The sequence below is a fragment of the Gracilinanus agilis genome, chromosome X, assembly GCF_016433145.1.
Source record: "Gracilinanus agilis isolate LMUSP501 chromosome X, AgileGrace, whole genome shotgun sequence".
Classification (NCBI taxonomy): Eukaryota; Metazoa; Chordata; class Mammalia; order Didelphimorphia; family Didelphidae; genus Gracilinanus; species Gracilinanus agilis.
Window position 1 is genome coordinate 13,029,262 of NC_058136.1, and position 26,707 is coordinate 13,055,968.

At 43.4% G+C, this 26,707-nt stretch overlaps 1 protein-coding gene across 1 annotated transcript in view; it reads right to left on the reverse strand.

The window, feature by feature from the left end:
• Positions 1-16,845: 16,845 nt before the first annotated feature.
• Positions 16,846-26,707, reverse strand: part of SMARCA1 (SWI/SNF related, matrix associated, actin dependent regulator of chromatin, subfamily a, member 1) — a 91,307-nt gene continuing 81,445 nt past the window's right edge. The window contains exons 19-20 of the mRNA XM_044682681.1: positions 19,108-19,218; positions 16,846-17,363 (exon numbers count right to left, since the gene is read on the reverse strand). Coding sequence (XP_044538616.1) covers positions 17,292-17,363; positions 19,108-19,218 — 183 coding nt within the window. The 3' untranslated portion in view covers positions 16,846-17,291. The remainder of the gene's footprint in view (positions 17,364-19,107; positions 19,219-26,707) is intronic.

The window sequence follows — 26,707 nt, forward strand, 5'->3', positions numbered from 1 at the left end:
GTGGTCAGAAGCAATATTTAAGTGGCAGAAGATGAAACTGAGGTTGAAGAAGGGGAAGGGACTTGTCCAAGACCACCCACAGGATCCTATATTTAGAACTTGAAAGGGAACTTAGAGGTCATCTAGGTCAACTCCTCCACTTTACAGATTAGGAAACTGAGGACTACAGATGCAAAACACATAGTCCTACTCAGGTAGATGCAAAATGAGGACCCGAGGTATCTAATAAAAGTTCAGTTGACCCAAAGGGCACAAAGAGCAGTGAGAAGACTCATGGGAGGTTTCAGGAGGCTGCCTCGTATATACATGGCCAGTCATGTAGCTATTCAGAGACTAGCTAGACAGTTTCAGTCTAACACTTGGCAGTGAGAGGGATGAGACTGGACATCCCAGATGAGGAAACGCCCTCTGCTGATAGAAAGCAATCTTCTCTGAAACTTAACAGTCTTAGTTGCCCGGGTTCACACGGCCAACATGAGTCAAGTGGGACTTGAAGCCAAGAATTCCCGATACTGAGGCCAACTCTTTGTTCATAAACCATACTGCCTCTCATAACATTCATAAGATCATCTAATTAATAAACTATTGCTAGTATTTGTCTAAATCACAGAACCCAGAAACCCAGCCCTGAAAAAAGCATGAGTCTCACTGATTTACAAGAGTCGGGCCCCGATTGATAAGGGAATTCCTGAATTTTTATTCCTCAGTGCCTTCCCTGTCACTCCAGTCCAATAATCTCTGTCCCAAACTCTAGGTCCATGACCATGATCCCATCATGCACTGATTAATTGGAAATAATGCCATTTCTCAATAAACCTCTTCCTTCCTCCTTTGAAAGAGGGCCCCAGGTTTAGAAATAGTCTCAAAAAATCATCCAAGCAACCCTCAGATTGAGATTGAATTTTTTGCACCCACAGACAGTTGCCGGAGTCTTCATTTCTATAATATTGTCTGATAATTAGCTGCCTTTGTGCTCTGAATTGTATTAACGATATTCTACAGCATGGCAGATTTTTTTTCTATTGAAAACAAAAGAAAAATCAATTTCAGCCAATTTTGTTGTTGCCATTTTATGAAGTTAAGGTGTTCGATGTAAATTAATGTTTTGAATTTATGCTTTTGATCAATAGGTATAATTATTGATTACTGTCATAGAAAGCCCAAAATGAAACAGTCATTCTTGACACTGTGGTTTTATGATGCGTGGGCAAATTAAAAATCAGGCAACAGCCCCTCCAAGTTGGCCGTTGAGGTAAAAGAGGGCAAATCAAGTCCACCTTTCATCCCCAGACTGTTCAACAGAAGGGAATTGAAATAGAAAAGACTGAGGATTGCAGTAAGGGCATTTACCGGATGACATTGATTTCAGCAAATGTTTGTTGGGGGAGTAGTTAGGTGGCTCATTGGATTGAGAGCCAGGCCTAGAGATCAGAGGTCCTGGGTTCAAATTTGACCTCAGACATTTCCTAGCTGTATGACCTTGGGCAAGTCACTTAACACCCATTGCCTAGCCCTTACTGCTCTTCTACTTTGGAACCAATATGCAGAAATGACTTGAAGATGGAAGGTAAGGATTAAAAAAAAACAATTACCAGGTACAGATTGGTATTAAATACAAAGTTGAAACAATAACACTAACAACAATGGACATTTCTTTAGTGATATGATGCGTGATCGCCCTTGAGTCTTCCACACATTCTGTCCCCCAAAGGGCTCCCAAATTTTAACCAGAGGCTGAAGCTAAGAGGATCGACATTGCTACAGATAAAGGGATAGATCTGACCTTAGGTTCAAAAAATCAATAGCACAAGTGCAAGATGGTAGACATGTGGTTGTTCAGTCATTCTGAAAGGGACTTGGAGTCTTTCAAGGACTGAAAGTTCAGTGTGAATACAGAGTGCTTGGGCAGCTAAAAACATTAACTTCATCTTAGGCTGTAGTGTCCAGGAGAATGACAGTCCTACTGTCCTCTGCCCTCATCAGGCCCTGTCTGGAGGCTTGTGTTCAGTTCTGGGTACCACGTTTTAGGAAAGATATTAATAATCTATATAAAGCACACCCAAAGAAGGAAAAGCATGCCAGTGAAGGGTCAGAAGACCACATCGTCCAAGGATCCATTGAAAGAGATGCAAAAGTGTAGGTTAGAAAAAAGACTTAAGAGGAACATGATGTCTGTCCAACATCAAATGGTTAAAGGATTGCAATATGCAAGAGGGAAGAGATCAATTCTACTTGGACCCTGAAGGTAAAACTAGGTCTAATAGACAGAAATCATAGGGAGACAGATTTCAGCTTAATATGAGAAATTTCCTAAAAATAAAAGCTGTTTAAAATGGAATAAGCTGCTTCAAGCACACTTATTAGGGGCAGCTAGATGGCTCAGTGGGTTGAGAGTCAGACTCAGAGATGGGAGGTCCTAGGTTCAAATCTGGCATCAGACATTTCTTAGCTGGGTGACCCTGGGTAAGTCACTTAACCCCCACTGCCTAGCCCTTACCATTCTTCTGCCTTTGAACCAATATACAATATTTATCCTAAGACAGAAGTAAGTAAGGGTTTTTTAACTGTACCTATTCATTCCCTTTTGCTAAAGTTGCTCAAATAAAGGGTTGGATGGCCATTTGTAGGGGCTTTTGAAGAGAAAATCTGTGCTTCTAGTTGGCATTTTTGTTTTATTTTTCTAATTTTGTTTTAAATCTATACCTTATGTCTTAGAATGATACATGTATTGGCTCCAAGGCAGGAGAGTAATAAGAATTAGGCATTTGGGTCACGCAGCTAGGAAGTGTCTGAGGCCAGATTTGAACCCAGGACCTTCTGACTCAAGGCCTGGCACTCTGACCATTGAGCCACCTAAGCAGCCCCTCTAGTTGGTGTTTGATTAGATAAACTCTAAGATCCTTTCTAATCCCAAATATCTAAGGCACAATGACCTTTGCCATAGTAAGAGGAGGCGGCAACAGGTAAGAGCCGATGTATTTATAGCCCAACTCTCTCATGTGAGCTCCAGGTCCACCTCAGCAACTCTGTGTTTGATATTTCCTACTCAGTTGATTCCCGTGGGCATCCCAGATTTGTCATGTCCAAAACAGTAGCCCGACCATTAGCCAGATTTGCTAAGACTAATGAGAGATGAAATCTCAGTCAACCAAGTTGTTCTTGTTGTTTAGTCTTGTCCACCTCTTCATGACCTCATTAAGGATTTTCTTAGCAAAGATCCTGTAAGTTGGGAAAAAAAAGCAGTCTCACTTCTCCTTCCATTGCTGTTGTCCTTCTTGGTCTTCAGAGTTTCCATTCACTGCTTCTCCATCAAGCTGCCACCGTCCTCTCTTAGAACTATCAATATCCTGTTGGGATTTCTTCCTCACAGGATAGAGCACCAACGTGAGACTGCCCCAGGCCAATAAGCCTAGGCACTAATCAACATGTTTTTCAGCTCTTTAATTAATCAGATCTACCAACCCCCCAGTTAGATGGCCCATAAGACCTTCTTCTACTTTGGTGCCTCTTACTCAAGGGAAAGTTCCCCAGTCCTCTGTCTAATTGGGTCAGAATGAATGAAGTCCTTTTAGGCTACCATCATACCTCTGGCAGGGAGTGCCTGGGTCATGCTTACAGTTCAATTATGGAGAAGAGAAAAGAAATGGGGATCTTTGCCCTACATTCATGCCTTGATGATAAAGGAATGATTCTGACAAAGGGATATGACACATAGAAATAGATGCTGTCCAGGAATGATAAATGTCAAGCACATAGTGAGAGTAAGTGCACCAATGAAACAATGAAACAATGAATTTTTGCAAGGCTGAAGTAAGCAGACAAGCAAATTTCAAATGCTACTGCCATGTCAGAGGTGGCTCTAATACATACTAGCATACTCTTAGTTCCAGTTTAACACTGGAGTGAAATGAGTTGCTTGCAAGTCAATAAATGGTTAACAAAAGGTTTACTTTGCTCTAGATCAGTGATGGTGAACCTATGGCATGGGTGCCAAAGATGGCACACAGGGCCTTCTCTGTGGGCATGTGGCCGCCCTCCCCCCACCAGAATCCTTTACTAGAAAGGCAGAAAGACTCAGGCGTAGCTGTTCCCCTCCCCCTCTCCACCAAGCCTGATGACATTTTTCACATCCCCATCCCTCTGACCAGTAGTCCAATAGGAGCGCATAGAGGGTAAGGTGGGCGGCTCACAGGCAGCAGAGCTGGAAGGGAGCAGAGTGCTCAAGCCACTCCCCTCCTCTTCTCTACACTCACTGAGGATATTCCTCACTTCATTCATCCCTCCATGCAGCAGCCCAATGAGAGTGCTTTCTCCTTCCCCGTGTGGGGTAAGGGGGTGGGCAGGGTGTACCAGCACTCAAAGGTGGGGACAGGGCATGTCATAAGGTCTCTTGTGGGGGGGGCAGGCACAACACTCCATCTCTAAATGGTTTACCATCACTGCTCTAGCCCAATTGGGATATATTAACAAAGGTCTACTGGCATTGGTTTTCCTCTGGATTCAGTTCCCTTTTGTCTCCATATAGAAACTTGGATTTTCCTCAGAACACAATAATAATGAAGAAGCTGGTGACCACCACTGTGATCTCCACAAATACAGAGGGGCCCCAACTTCACTGGGGTGGACTTTTGACGCCCTTAGATGACCATTAGAAGCTCTTTCATGGAAACAGGGACCAATTTGGTCACAGGGTTGTCTCTTTTTAGGGAAAACCAGTCTCTGTGGCAGGAATGAAGGAGAAGGGCTATGTCTACCCCAAGTTGTGAGGAAACAATGAGAGATATCAACCTGATTGCCTGAAGTCAAAAGGGTGAAGGATGGTTACTCACTGGGAAGATCAGTTGGTGGCATTTGAACTGGGGCCTTACAAATCAACTGACGCAAACAGGGAAGAAACTTGTTTTTTATGTTTGGAGATGATATTGCTACCTGGAGATAGGACTGTAGCAGGAAAGAAGAAGGCCAAGAGCTCAGGGAGCCCAAGCTGACCATTCATAGGTGACGAGATGAGATGCAGTGTGAGGGGGGAAGTGCTGAAGAGCCAGGCCAGTTAAAATGAATATTCTCTGAAATGATAAAAATATCAACTCATTATCAACAGAGATTAGCTTAGCCTATCAGTTCCCAAGGCCCACAGAGCATGAGTCAGAGACCTAGGAACTTTTGATTAGAGCGCAGGAGGGAGGAGAATTCTGAGAAGACCCATAGGATGGGTACTACTAGGGTGTTAGTATTGGGTGAGGGGATGGTGTAGAGAGAATAGGCAACCTGATGAGCCCTGGACACCTAGATGAGCAGGGAAGCCTCAAAAGAAAAAGAGAAATTGCTGAAGCATATAATAGAGAGAACCCTGGTTTTACAGTCCCTGGACCAGGGCTCAAATCCAGGCCATCATTGTGTGGCCTTGAGCAAGTCACTTCATCTCTCTGAGCCTCCAATTCCTCCTCTGCAAAACGAGAGAGTTGGACTAAATGTCTTCTGAGGTCCCTCTTACCTTTAGATCAGTGATTCCCAAAGTGGGTGCCACCGACCCCTGGTGGGTGCTGCAGCGATCCAGGGAGGGCGGTGATGGCCACAGGTGCATTTAGGGGCAGTGAATAACTGTAAGGGGGCGGTGAGAGTATGTGACAGGGGCGCTAAGTAATATTTTTTCTAGAAAGGGGGCGGTAGGCCAAAAAAGTTTGGGAACCACTGCTTTAGACTAATGATCCTAGGAAATTGAAAGTAGCATAGAATCATTGAGATTAGAGCTAATGAGGACCACTTAAAGATTCATTTTACGAAGGAGGAAATTGAGGAACAGGAAGGGGATGAGATTTGCCCAAAGGCACCCAATAAGTTAGTGGGAAAGTTGAGATTCAGACTGGTTTCCTAACTTCATAATCCAGTGTTTGGTATCGACCTGCCATGGGCCTGCTTGCTGTCATTCTCGCAACAAAGTTCAGGGACACCAGTGCCCAGAGGCAGGCCTGGCTTTGGGTGAGGCTTGCCCGTTCCTCCCCCTGAGACACAATATCTTCCTCCCTGCTTTTTGTTTTCTTTCATCACGACTTGAGCTATATTTATTGGGATAAAATGGGAAAAGGGAAATAGAAGAAGGAGTCAAACTCTTCCAGCTCTGAGCTTCTCAGGCTTGGCTTCAGGGGCCTCTAGGTCACCGCTAGGAGCCTGGCTCAGGTGTGGGCTTAGCTGAAATCAATTATTCTAGAACGGCAGGTGGCATGTGCTTTTGGAACTTGTCAGAATATTTGGTTCCCTATTTCTAGGGAACAGCTGGGTTTCCGAGCTCACCATCCCTACACCCGTGGTGTATGGCTGAAACATCAGGGAAGATCCATTATCTGCCAGCCAGGGTTCTCTCAGGGTCAGGTTTGGGGCTGTGGCGGCCAGTTAGAAAACAAGTCCCCCTGCTGGCCTGCCCGCTGGCCGAAGAAGTCGAATTCTATCTGCGGGGCTCAGAATGGGTCCCCTTTTCATTAAAAATGAAATTCACAGAATTTAGAGGTTCACGGGGTTGGAACGTCAGGTCGCTGAATCTACTGTTAATGCTCTTTCATTTCTCATCAGCGGCTTCCTGGGCTCCGGCTTCCTGCCAGGTTCTCTATAATGTGGAGAAAATAGCCCCTTCTCAGCATAATCTCTCAACTGAGAGATTGGGAAAGACAAAAGAGGGGTGGGTGAGAGGCAAGAGAGAGGGAGCTAGCACCCAGCTTGGCTGAATTCATTGAAGTCGTGTCCATCACAGTGGGTGCTCGGCTGTTTATGGGGAAGAAGTGAATTTCTAGATTTCTCAACCTTTGTCTGGACTGAAAGACAGCCATACTCACAAGTCAGATGGAAGACCTGTAAACCAAGTTGGATTTGGGGTCAGAGGGCCTGGGTTCAAAAACCACCCTATTCACCCCTTCCTTTTCTGTAAAGTGAAGGGTGGTTAGAGTAAGCAGATGGCCTCAGAGACGCCTTCCAGCTCTAAACCTGTATGTGACCCTGGGCAAATGACTTTCCCTCCCAGGGCCTCATTTTAATCCTGTGCAAAATAAGGAAGATGGGCTGGATGGTCATTGAGGGCCTTTCCAGCTCTAGATCTGAGATCATATTATCTCACACACACAGTCCTGATTTTGGCCTCCCTCCTTTGGCTCAGGCTGTTCTTTCTCTCCAAACCCTAGCTCTATCTGAATTCTTTGTCGTCATCGTCCCCCCCCCCCACCTCATCTCCTCCAGTAAACCTTCTCCAGGTCACAGAGGGGTCTTCTGGATGCTAAAGCACTGATTTTGGTGTTTCATTCAGTATTACGATGTTCTAGTCTCCACTTGAGTGCAACGGGCCCGAGAGGCCCAGTGATGCTATAAGAGTCCTTCTGCTTCCTTTGTACCCCCCACGGTGTCACCTAGCACACAAGTTGGCTCAGAGGAAGGACTCAATAAATCTCACTGAACAGGAACCACACCAGGCCTTCTAGCCTGAAAATGGCTTTGTGTCTCTCTGTTTAGCTCCTAGGGTACCAACAGGGAGCCCCAGGTCTGTTTGGATGGGAGGCCTATTATTTGCTTGGGATTTGAACTCTTGGCATTTGCTACGGACGGCGAGGGGCTCACATCAACATTTTACCTGTAACAAAGCATTGAAAACGTGGCAAACGCCACCCCAGAATAAAGACAGCAGCAGGCATAAAGCTCTAGAGTTTGGGGCTTCTGTTTAAAACAAAAACAAACCCCACAAAACCCAACCCCTCTAACCCCAGGATTAAGATTGAGTCTTCAACACTGGGAGGTTCTGGTTTTAAAGATGGATGCACATCTAAGGCCAAAGGCAGCAGAGGGCATCACTATGATATAAGAATAATAACTGAAGAATATTAAGCTAGCATTTCCTAAACCGGGATGGTGGGAACGGTGTGGGTATGGAAGCAGATGCACTCAGCCTGAAAAGAAAACAGGTAAACATAGGTGGGGTTTTCATTAAGCTGGAAAATTTGATGGGGCTGAGTATTTCCCTCTTGAAATGCGGCCAGTGGAAGCAAGAAGAAACAATTGGCTCTGAAACGGAAACGGAAACAGGGGCACAGACAGCTCAGCAAATATGGAAACATACCCAGGATTTAATGAGTGGGTGGGAGGTGTCCTTCCTGACTAGCAAGATGTAACTGAATTCACCAAGCATTTTAGGATCCCAAATTTAGTGCTAGAAGGGACTTCAGAGGCCCTCTAGCCCTCATTCGACAGAGAAGGAAACTGAGGCTGGGAGGTGAAGAGATTTATTCTTCCATACAGGGAGCAAGCAAGAGTGTGAGGTTCTCTGACTTCAAACCCAATTCTCTTTCCACTATCCCACTACCCCCTTATTAAGCATCTAATACATTTATATCCCTGTGGAGGGATGCCAGAAATGTAGAAGATATATTAGTATGTGGTTACCCTCAAGGACTTTCCATCTTGGGGATACAGGTCAGGTGAAGTAAGAGAATGACTACAAGATGAAATGTAAGCAAATGCACAATAACAGAATAGAAATTGTCCTGGAGAAGTAGAGGAAGAAGGAATTGTTATGATTATTATTATAGATCACATGGTTCTAGGATTTATTTTTAGGGTTTGCTTTTCTTACAGTGGTCCTCTGAGGAAGAACAGGTATCATCATCCTCATTTTACAACCATAGTCAATTTTCCATGTATAAGATAGATGAAGTACGGCTAGATGGCAGACAGCTCATCAGAAAAACGATCTGGGGGTCTTAGTAAATTGAAAGCTCAATATGTGGCAATAGTGAAGTACAGCAGCCAATAAAGAGACTCTTATGACAAAATCTTCTGACTGTATTAAGAGAAGCCGAGCATTTAGATTAAGGGAAGTGGTTATCCTAATGTCCTCTGCCCTGTTTAGAATTCATCTGAAATATTGTGTTTGGTTCTCTAATACCATGGTCCAGGTAGAACGCTGACAATCTGGAGTCTCCAGAGAGAAGCCAGGATTATGAAGGGTTCACAGCCAGGCCATACAAAGATAAGTTGAATAAATTTAAGATGATTAGCATGGAGAGCAGGTAGCTTTAGAAGAGAATGTGGCCCTTGTTCTCCACGTATCTGAAGGGCAGTCATCATAGAAAAGTTAAAAAAAAAAGTCAAAAAATGGACTCATTCTGCCCAAACCCAGAGGGCAGAACCAGGAGTAAAGTTGGGAATATCCCAAGGCTGATTTAGACGGGACTAAAGAAAAAACTCCCCCAACAATCTGTTGCCTGAAAGTGGACTGGGTTCCCCTTTGGCTGGAGATCAGATGGCCCCTTATCAAACATGTTCGGGGGGGATTCTTGTTCAAATATAGGTTGAGGTCCCTTCTAACTCAGAGTTTATGTGATTTTTGAACAAGAGGGGAAACTGAAGCTCAAAGAAGTTGTAGCATCCCCATAGCCATGGAATCACAGATTTCTAGTTGTAAGGGACCTAAGAGGCTACTTAGTTCAACCCCTTCATTTTACAGATGAAGAAACCAAGGTATGGGGAAGTCAGTTGCCACAGTGGCCTTCTTCCACCTTGAAGGCCTTTTATTCTCTCTTGAAATCATCTCTGACCTAACACTCCCACCCCATTCTTCTCCTTTCTCCCCCAACATCTCAGTGGGCAAAGGGTTTGAGCAGTTCCCCAGGTTTGGGGGGAGACTATGCCCTGGGCCCCCTAGGTGTACTTACGAGTAAGAAGGTTTTGAATTCAGCTCCATTTGTCATCTCTGTGATATCTTGTAAAAGTAGGATTTTTGTTTTCTCCTGCTTTGTTTTCCCCATAAAAACTTTTGCGATGCCAACTACCAAGGCTCATTTAAGCAAAGAAAGAAAGAAAGAAAGAAAGAAAGGCAACATTGTCCCAGTTCTTTCTCTGCCTTGTAAGTACCCAAGAATGCTTTATGGAGCTTGTAAACCCGTGGCTTTGATACGTGCCGTAGAAATCTCAAGCTGATCTCCCTTTTGTTATTAAAAATGTACAGCATGCAGGTGCACAATGCTACAAATGCTCAAAATGTGTTCCCCCCCCCCACCTCATTTGGCTATTGAAGATTAGGAACATGCGATTCTTCCTTTTATGTTTCTTTTCATCTCTTTATCTCCCTTTTTATCTCGCTCATGGTCATTTTCCTTTGCAAGAAAAACCCATTGACCCCCTCGATGCTTGGTAACGGCATGCAGCCCAAGAAATGAAGTATACATCAGTTACCGAAATGTATTTATGTCATGAAGACAATTTCCCTCTAACACAATGCTGCATATGAAGAAGTTTTGTGCTTTATAAATTAACTTTCTGAGTCACTGCTGTCCGGGGGACTTTTTTTTTCATAAGTCGAATATCAAGTAGTCTTTAACTTCAAAGTAATGAGCTTTTCTACCTCCAGTGTTAGCTTTTTGCTTTTGAACAGCTTGTTAAAAGCTCCCTCCTAACAGCCAACATGGGGGGGCCTCAAGATTTGTCAAGTTCCAAAAAACTTTCTTTTTCCAGGACTTTCTACAACTTTGCTACCTTCTTTTCTTCAGTGAATTTTTCCTGGGGTCCTACTATGCGAAAAGGGATTTTGGAATCGGAATTTTTTGAAAAGGAACATTTGAGACCTACTAGGAAGCTGTTGTTAACTTCCCTTTAGTCACCATGGTGTGAAAAAAAATCCTTCCCTAACTTTACCTTCTCTGAGAATCTCTGTCATACATCACCCATCGAGGGTGCTGTAATGTTCATTTTCAAACTAGGCAGGGCACAAGAAATAGGCTGCTTACCATTCTAGTGATATTTGGGTTCAAAAAAACTAGAAGGCAAAGAGAAGAGCCAATCCTTGTAGCTGCAGGAGAGCAGGGGCCCTTCCTGGGTAAAGTCCAGGGCACAGACTGGAACAATGGCAAGCACACCTCTCCCCACATCACACTACCTTGGAAGCACTGAAAACTTGCAGACACCCCCCCAGGATTAGCTCTGAAAACAGCTATAAAACTGTGCTTCCCCTTTGATCCGGAAGTAGCACTACTAGGTTTGTCTCCTGAAGGGATCAATGCAAAAAGGGAAAGGACCTACTTGTGCAAAAACATTCATAACTATTATTTTTGTGGTAGCAAAAAATTGGAAATTGAGGGGACACCCATCAATTGGGGAATGGCTGAACAAATTGTGATAGGTGGTTGTGATGGGGCGCATGAATGGGGAAGTGCTTTCAGAAAAACATGACAAGAACTATATGAACTGATGCAAAGTGAAGTGAGAAGAACCAGGAGATAGATCATTGTGCACAGTAACGGGTATGTTGGAATGATGGCAGTCTGTGAAAGGCTTAGCTGCTTTGATCAATACAATGATCCAAGACAATCCAAAGGACCCATGATGAAAAAATGCCATCCACCTCCGGAGAGGGAACTGATGAATTCTGAGTGCGTGAAATATCATTTTCTCATTTTTTTAAAAAAATGGCTAATATGGAAATGCTTTGCATAATTTCATATTGCTTGCCTTTTCAATGAGTGGGAGAGGAGATGAGAAGGAAGAAGAGAACTTAGAATTTTAAATTTTAAAGGAATATTAAAATAATTTTTTAAAAGGAGAAACTAGATATGTCAAAGCTGTGACGTAAGACTCAAATTTCTTAGCAAAGGAATAGTTTTTTTTTATATTTCATATTTTAAGAGATTTTTCCCACCAGTTACATTGGCTTATATAAGTAAAGGTGTAACTGGCTTAGCTTTTCTAAATGGCATTTTAGATGGACTAGTGGTAATCGTCATCAAGGGCAGGGAGGTCAGTCAGTGATAACCAGGTCTCAGTTTCCAGGTCCATCAATTTTGACAATTAGATTGATTTCATACTGCCTGTACTTTTTCTTGCATAGGCAGCAGTAGGAATGATACACAAGCTCAGGATTAAATTTTTTTAAAAGGATATGGAATCCTTCACCTGTAAAAACCCAGTGTCTGGTCCTCTGCATTCAAGTGAGCTTCTTTTAGGTCAAAGGCTTCTTGGAGAATTAGTCTTCTGCATGGCACATAAGAAGCAATGTACTGTAGCAGAAAGGAAACCGCGTAAGTCAGGAGACTTCAGTTTCAAGAAGCAGCTCTGCTACTTCCTGCCTATATGACCTTAGGCAGGTCACTTTCCCAATCCCCCTTAATTTTAGGGCCTTCCATGGGTATTTATTTCCCATATAACCTGTGTATAGCCTGGTGGTATGAATTTGTTTCCTTGTTGTCTCCCCACTTAGAATGTAAGCTCCTCAAGGGCAAAGGTTATCTTTTTCCCTTTTTGTATCTCCAGCATTTAACTCGGTGTCTGGCCCACAGTTGTTCATTAAATACTTGACTGACCCTCTTTGGATCTACTTCTCTTCTTACACATGAGGAGGCTGGATTAGAGCAGGAGTTCTTTATCTAGGGATCTGTAAACATCTTTTTAGTATTTTGGTAAATATGTCCATAAATAATGTCTTTCATAGTCCTTTGATTTTAGGCATCAAAAAACAACTCATAAGCTTCACCAGGCTGCCAAAGGGGTCAAGAACACAAAGAAGGTTGCAGAGCTCTTAGACTAGAAGGTCTCAAGTCCCATCGAGTTCTAAAGTTTAGAAGCAAGTCATTTTTTGCTTACTCTTTTAACTGTTTGGAAAGGGTAGGGGGGTGAGTGGATTTAAAGGCCCCCACTGTGTCTCAAGCACTGTGCTAAATGATAGAAATACAGATGAACAAAAATACAAACATCATCTTGCCCTTGAAGAGTCTGCTCTGATCTATGTAAATAACTGGGTACATCCAAGATATATTCAGAGTAGGGAGATGGAAGGTCATGTGAGAAGTGAAGGGACTAGCAGCTGGAGAGGACTAGGAAAAGCCTCCTAAAGAAGGTGGGATTTGATTTCGGTCTTGAAGAAAGCCCCCAAACTAGAAGGTAGAAGTGATGAAGGAGAACATTCCAAGTTTAGGACACAGTGAGACTGCAAAGGCAGAGGACCATAAGAGTGTGTGAAGGGTAGTCAAATGTCGAAAGGCAGCAAATTGTCTAGAGCAGTGTGGCGAAATATTGGCACAAATGCCACCTCCAGCATGGAGGAGCTCCATTCCCCTTTTCCCAATGCCTGAGGATACTTTTTGCATGCCCCGCCCCTCTGCCAGCCTCCCAAAGCAAGCACTTCCTCCCTCTGCTCTCTGGGGTAATGGGAGTTGGAGGGGGCAGGGTCACAGGCAGCTTGAATTCACCCTCTGGGCACTTGAACTTGAAAACCTTCTCCAACGCTGGTGTAGAGTATACACTAGGAAGCCTCTAAATTACCACTTTTAGGCTTTCAAAGGGAAATAAAATTGTTGATTTGATGAAATAATAATTACACTTCCAGTCTGATGAACCCATTAATTCTGCCCACTTCCTATGTTGTTTAAATGCTAACTTAGGAGGCCCCTATAGTCATGAAGGTTTCCACAAATAAATATTACCACTATTTACATATAGGATCACAGGGACATGGATTTAGAACTAGAAAGGATCATAGAGACCATTGAGTCCTACCTTCCCATTTGACAGATGAGGAATCAAAGTCCCAGAGAGGTTAAGTAACTTAAGCAGGGTCATACACCTAGTAACTAAGACAGGATTTGAGATCAGGAAGACCTAGCCCAAATACACATATGCATGAAATGAGAATGACATATATAATATATATATATATCATACATGGGTTATATACAACGGTATTGCTCTCATTCCTTCATTAGCTTTAAAGTGGCATCTTTAATCACCATATACATGAACTCAGTTGGCCAAGGGGTACATAATGCTCTGGAGGGACTACTTTGTTCCAGGTACACGTTTTTTCAAAGGCCATGGATACATGTGAAGCATGCCCTTTTTTGAGCATGGATGCTTTAAATTCACTGCAGGATATAGGAATAGACTTGTGGCCTGAGATATCTGAGATCTTCTCTGCCTTTTTCAAAACTGCCGTTTTTTTAAACCTTTACTTTCTATATTAGTAACAACTTTAAGACAGAAGGGCAAGGGCTAAGCCACTGCAGTTAAGTGACTTACCCAGGGTCACACAGCTAGGAATTGTCCTAGTTCAGATTTGAACCCAGGTCCTTCCAACTCCAGGCCTGGCGCTGCCTAGCTGCCCCTGAATTGACATATCAATGGGTGCATTATAGTGTATTTCTGCTTTCCATTTGTTCTGGAGCCCTTGATTCACTTATTAATCCTAGTACTCACTTGATCCAATTCTCATGTTTGGATAATAAGCCCTGGTATATCCCTATGGCAAGACTATCTATCCACACATATATATGTCTATTGCATATGTATGGATGTGCAGACACACCCATGCACACACAGAGACATCGGGCCAAAGCCATGCTGAGAATCAAATCATTCCCCAACATTTGGGTCACACTGAGGTCACTTCCTGCCATCTTGGACCAGCAGATCTATTTCAGTGTGTTTCTGTTTTGCCATCAGCCCTCCATTTCAAAGAGAAGGAAGTGAATTTTCTCCTTGGGAGTCACTTCTGCTGTAGTGTAGCATTAATCCTCTACCAAATAAGCTATTAATTCAGAGGAGAGATTTCTCATTCTGGGAAAGAAATGTTGTTTTTAAGAGGGGGGTTGTACTTCAAAATACATTTTAGAAGAACTCAAAGAAAGAAGGTACACAGAGTTTCTCCTCTCTCTTTTCCTAAGATTAGCTTGCAAATGTTTACACAAAATAAAACAAAATGCTAACAACATCTAAGAGCCAAGCCGGGGAATTCATCATTTGGTCTGACACTTGAAAAGGATTATGGGCTTCCTCTCCAGGACAGACTCTTGACCCCTTTCCATCCAGGGCATCTGTCAAAGCACATCTTCAGTTTTCTTAAGAGTCTGAAGGTGCCGATTCTCAAAGCAAGGATCCAAGATCACCATCTCCAAAATCCCCCCAACCATGATGGAAAGATGCTCACTGGCGACGTCTTGGTAAACTCTACAAAGTCTCGCCCTCTCTTTCCACCCCAACCTTACCTCTGCTCAAGACCTCCTCATAAAGAAAAATGGAGAATACACCTTGTTTGCATTTGGTTTCCATTTTCTTTCTTTCTTTTTTTCTTTCTTAAGGAAGACCTTATGAGGTATAAAAATAGCATTGAATTGCTTGTCCCAGGACTGAGGAGGGAGGCAATATGGATTATATAACTTCAGAAAATTTATGTGGAAATTTGTTATTAAAAATAAATAAATATAAAAAACAGCACTTAAATCTAAATTTTGGGGTGAAACAACAAAACATTGCCAATTTTATACTTTGTGCTTCTATGAAAATTAAAAAAAAAAGGTTCTCCTGGGGGCGGGCAGCCTAACCCACAGCTGTTATCAATTCTCACAAAACTGCCACAGGATTAGAAGGCTCAAAAATACTTAGTAAGGGGGCGCAACTGGGTGGTTCAGTAAATGGAGAGCCAGGCCCAGAGATGGGAGGTCCTGGGTTCCAATGTGACCTCAGACACTGCCTAGCTGTGTGACTCTAGGCAAGTCCCTTCACCCCCACTGCCTAATCCTTACTGCTCTTCTGCCTTGAAACCAACACACGTTATTGATTCTAAGACAGGTAAGGGTTTAAAAAAATACTCAGTAAATATGGAATATAGAAAAAGGAAGTATGTGAGGACTCTGGTTCAGTGACATGTTTAAATTCCACTAAGACCTGCAAAACATGGTGGAGAACAAAACACAGCTCACTTTACGTACGATGTCATTCTCAGGAGGAAGTCAGCTTTGCACTCCCTGGTCACTTGGGGTACTTCAGCATATTTGGCAAATGTATCAGTCTGGTGCCATTGCTTTCAGTCCTGCATATGGCTTGATGACCATTGGCCATGTTTGTCCATGTCTTGGCTTGTCCAACTCAAGAACAGAAGCCTTTCTCCTCCCAGAAGCTACTCCTGGCACAAGGGAAGCTGAATCTCTACCCAATTCTGTCTTGAGCTTCCAATCAACCTAATGGAATCTCCCGCACCTGATGATATGGGGGGGCTAGGGGTCCTTAAGCAGATTCTGGGAACCATAACCTTGCCCATGGTGGTAACTCTCTAAAATCAAGTCCCAGGAGATGGACTTGAGAGGAAACCCTGAAAGGTGACAGGCATCCTGTGGTTAAGCCAAGCAACTCTAGACACTCAGTTCCCTGCCATAAGTATGCTAAAGCATGGTCTTTCCCCTGCCCCTACCCAACAACCTCTGGTGCTCCTGACATTGGCCACCTGACTTGGATCCTGCAAGTTCTGGATCTTAGTAGAACAAAACTGACTTCTCTCTTCTAAACCCACCTCTGTCTTGGCAACCTGTCCCCGCCCCAACGTATTTCTGCCTGGCTCCTTGGGTCCTCGATTTGTTTCATATCAGATCTTGATAACACACAACTTGGCACGAAGAAGGCATCTGATAAATCCCTGATGACCCATGGACCAGGCAGGATTTTTCAGTTCTGGTTTTATACCAAAACGCACAGAAGTCAGCCAGAGAAGAGTTAACTTATTGCCAAATAAAGTAGTTAGTAGTGAAGAATGCAACTCTGCAAATATTATTGCTATGCTGTTTCACCAAAAAAACAAGAATAATTAAATTTCTCATAGATACTTCTTTATTATGTTTTCCCACCTGAATATTTTAGAGAATAATTTAAATGTAATGTGTACTGACAGCAAACACGGTATCAAATATTAGCTTTATAATATTTTTTTCTTTTCTCACCCTTTATTCCAGCAGGAAAAAAAATATTTAGATGACCTCAAAGAAACAATTATTATGCTAATCACAGTCTGCAACTTATACTCCATAGAAAAGAAAGCAACAAAGAAGGCAGAAGTCTATTTCTCCTCAAATCATTTTAATTCCATTTTTCCGCAGCCATATAAATTTAAAGTATGAAAGAACAAAGATACAACTATAGAATCTAGGCTCTTTTTCAAAGCAGTGGCAGCGTACAAAACATAGAAAAGCTATAACCTCAGCACAAGCTTCGATAGAACAAGAAAGGGGGAGGGGGAAGGATTCTGGGGGAGGCATGAGATTCACAAGTTACAGGACACAAATTTTTGGAATGAATAAAGTCAAGTGCTACACATTTCAGGTAAAAAGCATCATTACGAGATATAAAATATGCAAAAAAATTAGAACTAATCAGAGACTTTTTTAATTAGTCATTGGGAATACAATAGAAACTAGCAATTAATATTTGACCAGAAAGGGGATGGAGGTGGGCTGTTGCGGAAGGGAGAGTAGACTTTTCTCAATTAATACTATTTCTGCACTTTACGATTTCACCTTCTTGGAATCCTTCTTTCCGGAGCTCTCCGTAGCGGATTCCGCCTTTCTCTTCTGGGTCTAAAATAGGAACAGATTCAGTGTTCTACTAGGATATGCACAAATTTGAAAAACCTGGACCCGTCACGGTAAATATACGGTGGGGGTATTTTTAAAAAATCTTGAAAACATGACCATTCAATTTGAAGGTTAGACATTCCTATGGTTCCTGTTCTATGTTATCCAAGAAGATGGACAGCCCCCAGCAGAGAAGCTCCCCAAATGTTTTTTACAAGAAAAAACCCACAGAATAACCTTCAAACAAGAGTCACTCTTCATCCACCTCCACATGGCCCAATAAATGTACTTTCCTCTTTAAGAACTACTTTATTTTCATTAGGTACATTTCTTGAGCAAAATTTAATTTAGAAGAACGTGCTTTTACAACTCAGAGGGTGGGTTTGCAGACAATTTCGCCCAAGTTCTCGCAGGTAATCTGATTTATTAAAATGTTTCAGACTGTCTACACAAAGTCAAGAGTCTGATTCAGAACCCGGAGAAAGTTGGTTCCACCAAAAATTAACTAATGACTAAATAAAGACTGTTTTAAAACAGACTGTTGGAGGTCCTGAGTTATGCCGAAATGGCAGACAAGGCACGCTAAGTGAACTGAGGGGCAACTCAAGCACCAGTTCGATCCATTTAGTTCCACGAATGTAGTTCTAGCTTCATTCTGAGGGATCGTAACTACAGGAACATAGGCCGGGGCTAGAAGTCATGAAGCTCAAATCCTATCTTGTACAAACAGGGGGCGGAGTAGTGGTCCCATTGGTAGTGACAGAGAGGAAATTTGAACACAGGACCTCTGACTCCAGATCCACTATCCTTTCTGCTCTGCAAGGCTGCCTCTCAAGAGACTGGATTAATTACAATTAATGGAAATGGAAGTCTTTGGGGAGATTTTTTGAATTCTTTCTTATTCTATTTATTTATTTATTTATTTATTTGATTTAGAATATTTTTCCATGGTTACAGGATTCATGTTCTTTCCCTCCCCCTCTTCCCTCGCCCTCCTGCAGCCAATGAGCAATTCCACTGAATTGTACATGTATCATTGTTCAGAACCCATTTCCAAATTATTACTATTTGCATTAGAGGGATCCTTTAAAATCTATATCCCCAATCATATCCCCATCGAACCACATGATCAAGCAGTCGTTTTTCTTCTGCTTTTCTACTGGGGAGATTTTTTAAACTCCTACCTTGTGTCTTAGAATCAATATGAAATTAAGGCCAAGGGTCAAATGAGGAATAGGTAACAAAGTCAGAATTCAAACTCAGGTCCTCTGACACTATATTTGCTGGGCTTTAAAAAAATCTTTCCCTTTTAGAACCAATACTGTGTATCGGTTCCAAGGCAGAATAGTGGTAAGGGCTAGGCAATGGGGGTGAAGTGACCTGCCCAGGGTCACACAGCTAAGAAGTGTCTGAGGCCACATCTGAACCCAGGACCTCCCATCTCTAGGCCTGGCTCTCTATCCATTGTGCCACCTAGACGCCCCTGGAAGATTTTTTTTAATCACTGAGTCCTATTACTGGAAAGAACTGGTAAGTATATGGTCGTAGCATGTGACTCATCAATAAATACTTACATTTCATTAAAATCTATAAGTTAATAATGATAAGCATCACTTTAAACTTGCTTTATTCTCTTTTTCCACAAGTGAAGATTAAGAATCTAAAACTGACTCAAAACTAAACATTAAGTATTTAAATACTAATATTAAAATATTTTTAAATCTCTAAAATACTAAAAAAAACTTACGATTGGCGCTTTTGTTCCACGTTTCTTTTTTTCTGCTCTTTCTTTTTCCTCAATTTCCATGTTTTCTTTTTCAATCAAAGATATGAGAGTATTACAGCGTCGCTGAAATTCCTAATTAAAATAAATCATTTTAAAACACAGTCTTAGTCACAAGTAGGGAAATATCCCTGGTTTATGGTTATACAACAGATTCCTACATTTTGAGCTGGAAGAGACCTTAGAGGCCATGTAGTCCAATCCTTTCATTTTGCAAAGGAGGAAACTGAAGCTAAAAGAGATGAAATAACTTGCAAGAGATCAAATCAGGAATTAGAATTTGAACTCAAGTCCTCTGACTCAAAAATCCAGTGCTCTTACCACTATGTCCTGCTGCCTTGTTTTTACACATATAATCAGAGATGGATCCCAAAGTATTAACGGGCACAATTATTCAGCGTCAACTTGGAAGGATCTCTCCAGTAAGGGTACTTCAGGGATCTATCTGCACACGGCCCTACACTAGGATATCTTTATCAGGGGTGCGTACAAAGGCATAAATGGCCCACTCATCAAATTAATAAAAGACACTAAGCTAGGGGGGATGGCTAATGCACCAGAGAGTGAAGTCAGGATCATAAAAGAGGTTGACAGGCTACACCATAAAGTCAAATTGAAGAAGATGAAACATAATAGGAATAAATGTCAAGTCTTACACTTGGGCTCAGAACAATCAGTGTTAGAGGTACAAGATGGAAGAGGTACGGCTGGAAAATTTCATGTGAAAATGAGCTGGGATTCTTAGTGGCCTACAAGCAGCAGAAAAATCCACCACGATTGTAGGCTGTACTGCAAGAGGCAAAATGAGGGTGTCAAACATGTATGTATATCAGACCTAGTAGATTTATTCCTTCCTTTTGCTGAACCAGTTTCTTTCCAACTTCCTTTTTACTCTTTTCCACAAAGGATGGGTCTCTGCGGAGGGGAAGAGGAATGAGATATTTGCAAATGAAGGTGATGTAAAAACAAAAGAGATCCCCAAGTGTCTAGGATGAAGGAGGTGCCAGTCCCACTATCCTCTGCCTCAGGCAGACCACAACTGGTGGGTATTGTGTTCAGTACTGGACACTACAGTTTAGAAAGGACAGCAATAAGGCAGGATGCATCCAGAGGAAGGCAGCCAAGATGGCGGTGATGTCATATGAGGAGAGGTTGAAAAGATTGAAAGATGTTTAGCCTAGAGAAGGGAAGACTCAGGGGAAGACATGACAGCTGGAGCCAAGAATCTGAAAGGCTGTTGTCATGTCCAAGGGAGATTGGGCTTGGTGTGGGGACTCAAACCAAGACTTGGGGCTGGAAGCTCCTTGGAGGACAGTTTAGGCCCAATGTTTGGGGAAATTTCTTTATGATGATAGCTGTAGAAGAATGGAATGGGAAACTTTGGAAATAGTTGGCTCCCCCTTATGGGAAGTTTTCAAGCAGAAGCTGTGTGACCACTTGTCATGTAAGCAGCCAGATGGCTCAGTGGATAGAACACTGAACCTGGAGTCAGGAAGACCTTGGTTCAAATCTCACCTCGGAGCCTTACTAGCTATGTGACATTGGCCTAGTCACTTACCCACAGTTGACTTCAGTTTCCACATCTGTAAAATGGGGATAATAATAATAGCGCCTACCTCTTTGGATTAAGATTACAATGAGATCATTTATATGAAGCATTTTGCAAACTATAAGACAGTCTATAAATGCTAGCATTTTATCATTATAATATTATTATTATTATTATTATTATTCAGGTATCAGTAGGACAACATGGGCTCTAAAGGATTCTGGGGATTAACCTTGCAGGCAGGAAAATATACCAAGAATATCAGCAACAAAGTTACCAAATGGATTTTACAAATGGACAGCAAGCTTACACTCTTCATCGGCCTGGGAAATAGCATGTGCCATTAGCCCCATCTGTTTCACTTGTCTTAGGGACCCAAGGAATGGTCGTTTCTGCCAACTAACAAACATTTATGCAAGTGGCTCTCATGTGCCATGGTGCTAGGAACAGAGGGAGATCCCAAGTCTAGCTTGCAGGATCTAGAGCCAAAAGGTAAGGCCGGGATCACCCTTCCTAAAAGAAGAAGGGAAACGTGGCCTAGGGAGCTTAGGTGACATTGGCAAAGTCACAGACGGGTACTAGGGATGGGATTCAGAGCAAGCTATTAATCTTCCATCACCCTGGACCTTAGGGAACTCACGCCCTAATAGGGACTTAAAATGCCAACATGGCATTGTCTGTTCAATTAATCTATTGTGAAATGGACCAAGTTGAGAGCAGACGAGGAGAGGTGAGCTGGAGTTTCCAGGGAGTTTAGGTCCCCAACCAAGCCAGTTCTCCAGCCATTAGGCAATCCCCCTCTGGCTAGTCTTATTTCCACTAAATAACAGATGCCTGCTGTACCAGCAGATACCTTCCGAAAAGGCTTGGTGCCCCATGAGTCATATGGGTGATTCAGAGAGAACTAATACTTTTAGAGAAAGTAGGATATGCAGCAAAGTAAAGCATCTCGGAGGGTCTATAAATAGAATGCACGGTGAGTTCTAACCTTTGGGTCTTTCCGATTTGTCACTAATGATTCGAGGCGCAGAAAAATGACCAGAGAAATGGGAGTGGGGATGGATGCGTATGGAGGTGGCTTTCATGGACCTTCAATTACAGGGAATGTCACTTTCTCTAATGGGGCCCACCCCAATATTGATCCCCACTCTTAAGAGAGCCAGCCAAAAACTAAACAGATGGCTCTATAAACAGAACCCTGCTTTATACATCGAGCTTTTTTTTAAAGCCCTCACCTTCTGTCTTAGAATCAATACTGTGTATCGGTTCCAAGGCAGAAGAGCTTAAAGGAAGGGCTAGGCAAGGGAGGTTAAGGGACCTGCCCAGGGTCACCCACCTAGGAAGTGTCCGAGGCCAGCTCTGAACCCCTGGACCTCCATCTCTAGGCCTGCCTCACAATCCACTGAGCCACCTACCTGCTCTCCTAGCTTTTCCTTTTAAAAGAGGAAGTACTAGAATGACAGAGTCCATCCTTTTTTTTAAGGGGGCATAGAAACAAACGCGAAAACTATCTGTTGTAAGAATGCTTTCGCTCCCTATAAGCTCGCCCCCTTTTGGGCCTTTTTACATATTCTCTTTTCCTGAGGGTTGGATTAAAAGACTGTGTAGCTGGGGGCAGCTGGGTAGCTCAGTGGATTGAGAGCCAGGCCTAGAGACAGGAGGTCCTGGGTTCAAATCCGGCCTCAGACACTTCCCAGCTGTGTGACCCTGGGCAAGTCACTTGACCCCCATTGCCTACCCTTACCACTCTTCCACCTATAAGTCAATACACAGAAGTTAAGGGTTTAAAATAAAAAAAAATTAAAAAAAAAAAGACTGTGTAGCTTTCACCAAGTCTACCATTCCACAGCCCAATTGCCCCCCCTAAACCAAGAGCAAGACGTTGGCCAAAGGGACAAAAATCAGGACCTCTAGTTGCAGGGAAGAACGATATGGAATACCAGCGGCAGTGTTTCCCCTTTCCACAGCACTTCTGTGTTTGCCATTATTCCCATTTTACAGGTGAGGAAAATGAGACCCCCTCCCCAGATCCCTTAACTTTCTCAGCCATGACAGTGATATCTTGATAGTCCAGCCAGGCGTTGGGCCCCAGGCTTCTGATTCTTAGACATCTGATGCTCCTTCCACTACTATGTAGGAGAATAAAACTGCCAAATGCCAAACAGGGAGAGCATCACTATTCTACGAGGATTTCAGGAAGAGGGGCCGATTCGAGAGGAGGCACTAAATTTAGATGTCTGGCATCCCCTTCCACAGTGAAAAGTTTAACATTCCCCAGAGCTTGTGGCAAACCCGGTATGCGATCCAAGTTCAACATGGACATTATCAGCTTCCAGAAGACATTTTGCAAAATCCTTGCAAGTTTTCTGATATAGTGTTTCCATCTTAGCTCCTATCTCTACTCAACATTGCTGAGAGGCAAAAACTCAGAGGATAGTACAGGAAGGGCCAAAAGCACTGGGAGGCCTATCTTCCCACCGCCATCTAGCAGGGCACAGGATGTACAGAAAATGACCTGGCACTGGGGCCATCAAGTCTAACCTTTGCCTCCTTTCCTCTCCTTCAATCCTATATTAATTCTAGAATTTCGAAGGGTCAAGAGTCCATAGGAGAAGGACATGCCGAAGACCGGGTCACTATGGCAAACCTCCAGGCAATCATGTGTCTAGAATGAGCAGAACAAGAGAAGATGCAGAGACCTCACTCTCAGCTATTCTATTCTGGGCTGGGCTTCCACCTTCTACCTCCGCAATGGAGTCTTTCTGAATGCTCAGTGGCTATGAGGAACAAGGAAGAGCAGCCTGACCGAGACTAAGAGGAAGCCTTCAAAATAAGGTAGAGGCCCACAAAAAGGGATCTGAGGAGGGCAGAAAGAGCCTTCCTGGTTAGATCTTGTCACTATCGGGCTCTCGTTCCTTTGGGCCAAGGGAAACTTATTAGGTCACCACAGAGTCATGATCTGTCCCAAACTTTGCTGGTTTTCTCAACATATATGGAATAACAATGTAAGACACGTAATAAACTATGCAAGGTGGATGCCTGCTCTGAGGAAGCTTGTGGTCTAGAGGGAGAGGAAAGGGCGAGATGGGGAAATAGGAAGATGGGGAGAGGGAAAGAGAGTAAGAGAGAGGAGGGCGAGACAGAGACAGAGAAAGGGAGGAGAGACAGAGAGAGAATATAGACAGAGAGAGGAGAGAGAGGGACAGACAGACAGACAGACAGAGACAGAGAGGGAGAGACAGACAGACAGACAGAGAGGGAAAGAAAGACAGAGAGAAACCGAGAGAGAGAAAGAAAAAAAAGTAGAAAGAGGGGGGAGGAGAGCAGGGGAGGGAGGGAGGACAGGGGATGGGAGATAGAGAGGGAGGAGGAAGGGAGGAGAGAGAAAGCAAAAACAACAGCAACAACAATATTAATAACACCACAGATAACCACGAAGTCCAAAGGGAAAAAAGCTAAGTACCATAAGGGATGAGCAGACATTGTGCGTGGTTTGCAAGAAGGCCCAAGCAGGGAAGGAACAGCTCTCTAGCCTAATGCCTTACACAGACTGGTCTATCAGTCAGTCAACAAGCATTAAATGCCTACTATGTGCCAGGAACTCCACTAAGCCTTGAAAATACAAAGAGAGGCCACAGCTGCCCTCAGGGAGTTCACATTCTAAAGGGGGAGACAAGATGCCAACCACTGTACAGCTCCCAGATACATGCAGTGTAGATGGGAGGGAATCTGGGAGGGAAGACACATGCAATTGGGGAGTCCCAGAAAGGTCTCCTATTGAAGGAAAGATCTGAGGAAGCCAAGAGGAAGAGAAGGGGAAGGAGAGGGAGAGCATTCCGGGGATAGGGCTAGGCAGCCAGTTCCAATAAATGCCCACGGGTGGGGATGGAGTGTCTTTCCATCCGAGCTGCTTCTTTCTTCTTTGAAGATTTCCCCTTTCTTTCCCTCCTCACTCTCTTCCCAAGTTCTTCAGCCAAATCTGGATTACTGAGTCAGCATCAGAAAAACGCTCCTCCTCTTCTTCAGTAACAAACTGGAGTTTCTGGTGCCTTTTGCTCCTTCTTTCTTCTCTAAAAATTGCTTCCAAGGAAGCAGTTGATCCCTTCTTTCCCAGGTGATTTTTTCAGCTTTCGCACCTTCTTTAAAACCTGAGCCCATTCGCTTTCCATTTCCCTGCCACCATCTTTGCATTTCTTTTCTTCTCTGGAATTAGCTGCCAAAGTAGCCTGTCCTTGGCCATCCATTCACGAGCATCCTGCTGGCTTTTCTTAGGGTCCCCAACTTCCTCTGTCATGGAGGAGGCCAAAGCCATGGCGAGAAGCTTCTTTTTCAAAATCATCTGACCATTTTAAGGATTCTCTCCTGATCACTCTGGTTCCAGGGGAGCTCAGCCATCACTGTTGCCATCACAGCAGACCCATGAGCTCTTGGGGTTTATTTGGTGGTCTATCCATCGGATATCCAAGGCTACATCTTGTGGTTCAGTATCAAAAAGAATATGATCTGGGATTCAGTGTGCCAGGTGTTAGTACTAGGTGGTCCAACATGATGGATGGAAGTTAGACCACAAAGGCTTCTGAGCTGGGCCTTGAAAGGACGAGCCCAAATTTGGCAGGCAGAGCTGAAGGGAAAAGAAAGAATGCCCCAAAATAGCCGACAAAAACACAGAGGTAGGAAAGGACGAGGCATGTTAGCAGAAAAATAGTGAAGTGTGGGGGGCAGCTAGGTAGCTCAGTGGATTGAGAGTCAGGCCTAGAGACAGGAGGTCCTGGGTTCAAATCCAGCCTCAGACACTTCCTAGCTGTGTGACCCTGGGCAAGTCACTTGACCCCCATTGCCCACCCTTACCACTCTTCCACCTATGAGACAATACACAGAAGTTAAGGGTTTTAAAAAAAAGAAAAATAATGAAGTTTAACATTAGCCCAGAGTAAGTGTAGGGAAATAACAGGAGGCAAGACTAGAAAACTAGGCTGGAGTCAGAAACAGAGGTGCTTGAATGTCAGGGAAAAGACTTTGGATTTTATTTGCTAGTGGGGCTGGAAAGAGCAAGGCATGCAGGATCAGAACCGGATTTGTTGGTGGGAAAATCTCCAAATGCAACTTTAAAAAAACCCTTTCCTTCTATCTTGGAATCAACATTAAGCATTGGTTCCAAGGCAGAAGAATAGTAAGGGCCAGGAAACTGAGGTTAAGTAACTTGCCCAAGGTCACACCGCGAGGAAGTATCTGAAGTCAAATTTGAACCCAGAATCTCCTGTCTTCAGGCCAGGAATTCTATCCACTGAGCCACCTAGGAGCCCCCAAATGCAGATTTTTTAACAGTAAAAATCAAGTTCTTCATTCATATTCCACATGTTTTAGTAAACTGATCTGACAGCTGCTGGGCAGCAGGATGGCCCAGTGGAGAGGGCCCCAGGCCTGGAGTCAAGGAAGATTGATCTTCCTGAGTTGAAATACAGCCTCAGACACTTACTAGCTGGGTGACCTTGGACAACTCATTTCACTCTGTTTTCCTCAGTTTTCTCCTCTGTCAAATGGGCTGAAGAAAGAAAAAGCAAACACTCCAATATCCTTGATCAGAAAACCCCAAATGGGGCAATGGCCAAACAGCAACATTTGCTAGCTAATAACCCTAATTTCCAGTTTTGGATACTGCCAAATGTACATACTTCTCTAAAGTAAGATTGTGAGCCGGGAGTATGGTCTACCCCAAGACTCGGCCTCTGTGGCTCTATCTGCCTCTCTCCCTCCCTCTTTCTCCCTCACCCCATCCCTCTCTCTTTCTCTACATCCCTCTCCCTTCTACTTCTGACTTCCCTCCCTCTCTTCTCTCCTATCTCCCTTTCTCTCCAGTCTCTCCCCCCTCCCCTCCTGTCTCTGCCTCTTAATTTCTTTTATTCAGACTAAGGATCAGACTCGTCTTCCTCTCTTGTGCTCTCTCTCTCTCTCCCCCCTTTCCTCTCTCTCCACTCCACTCTTATTTCTGTCTCTCTCCTTTTCTTGTACTTGTAC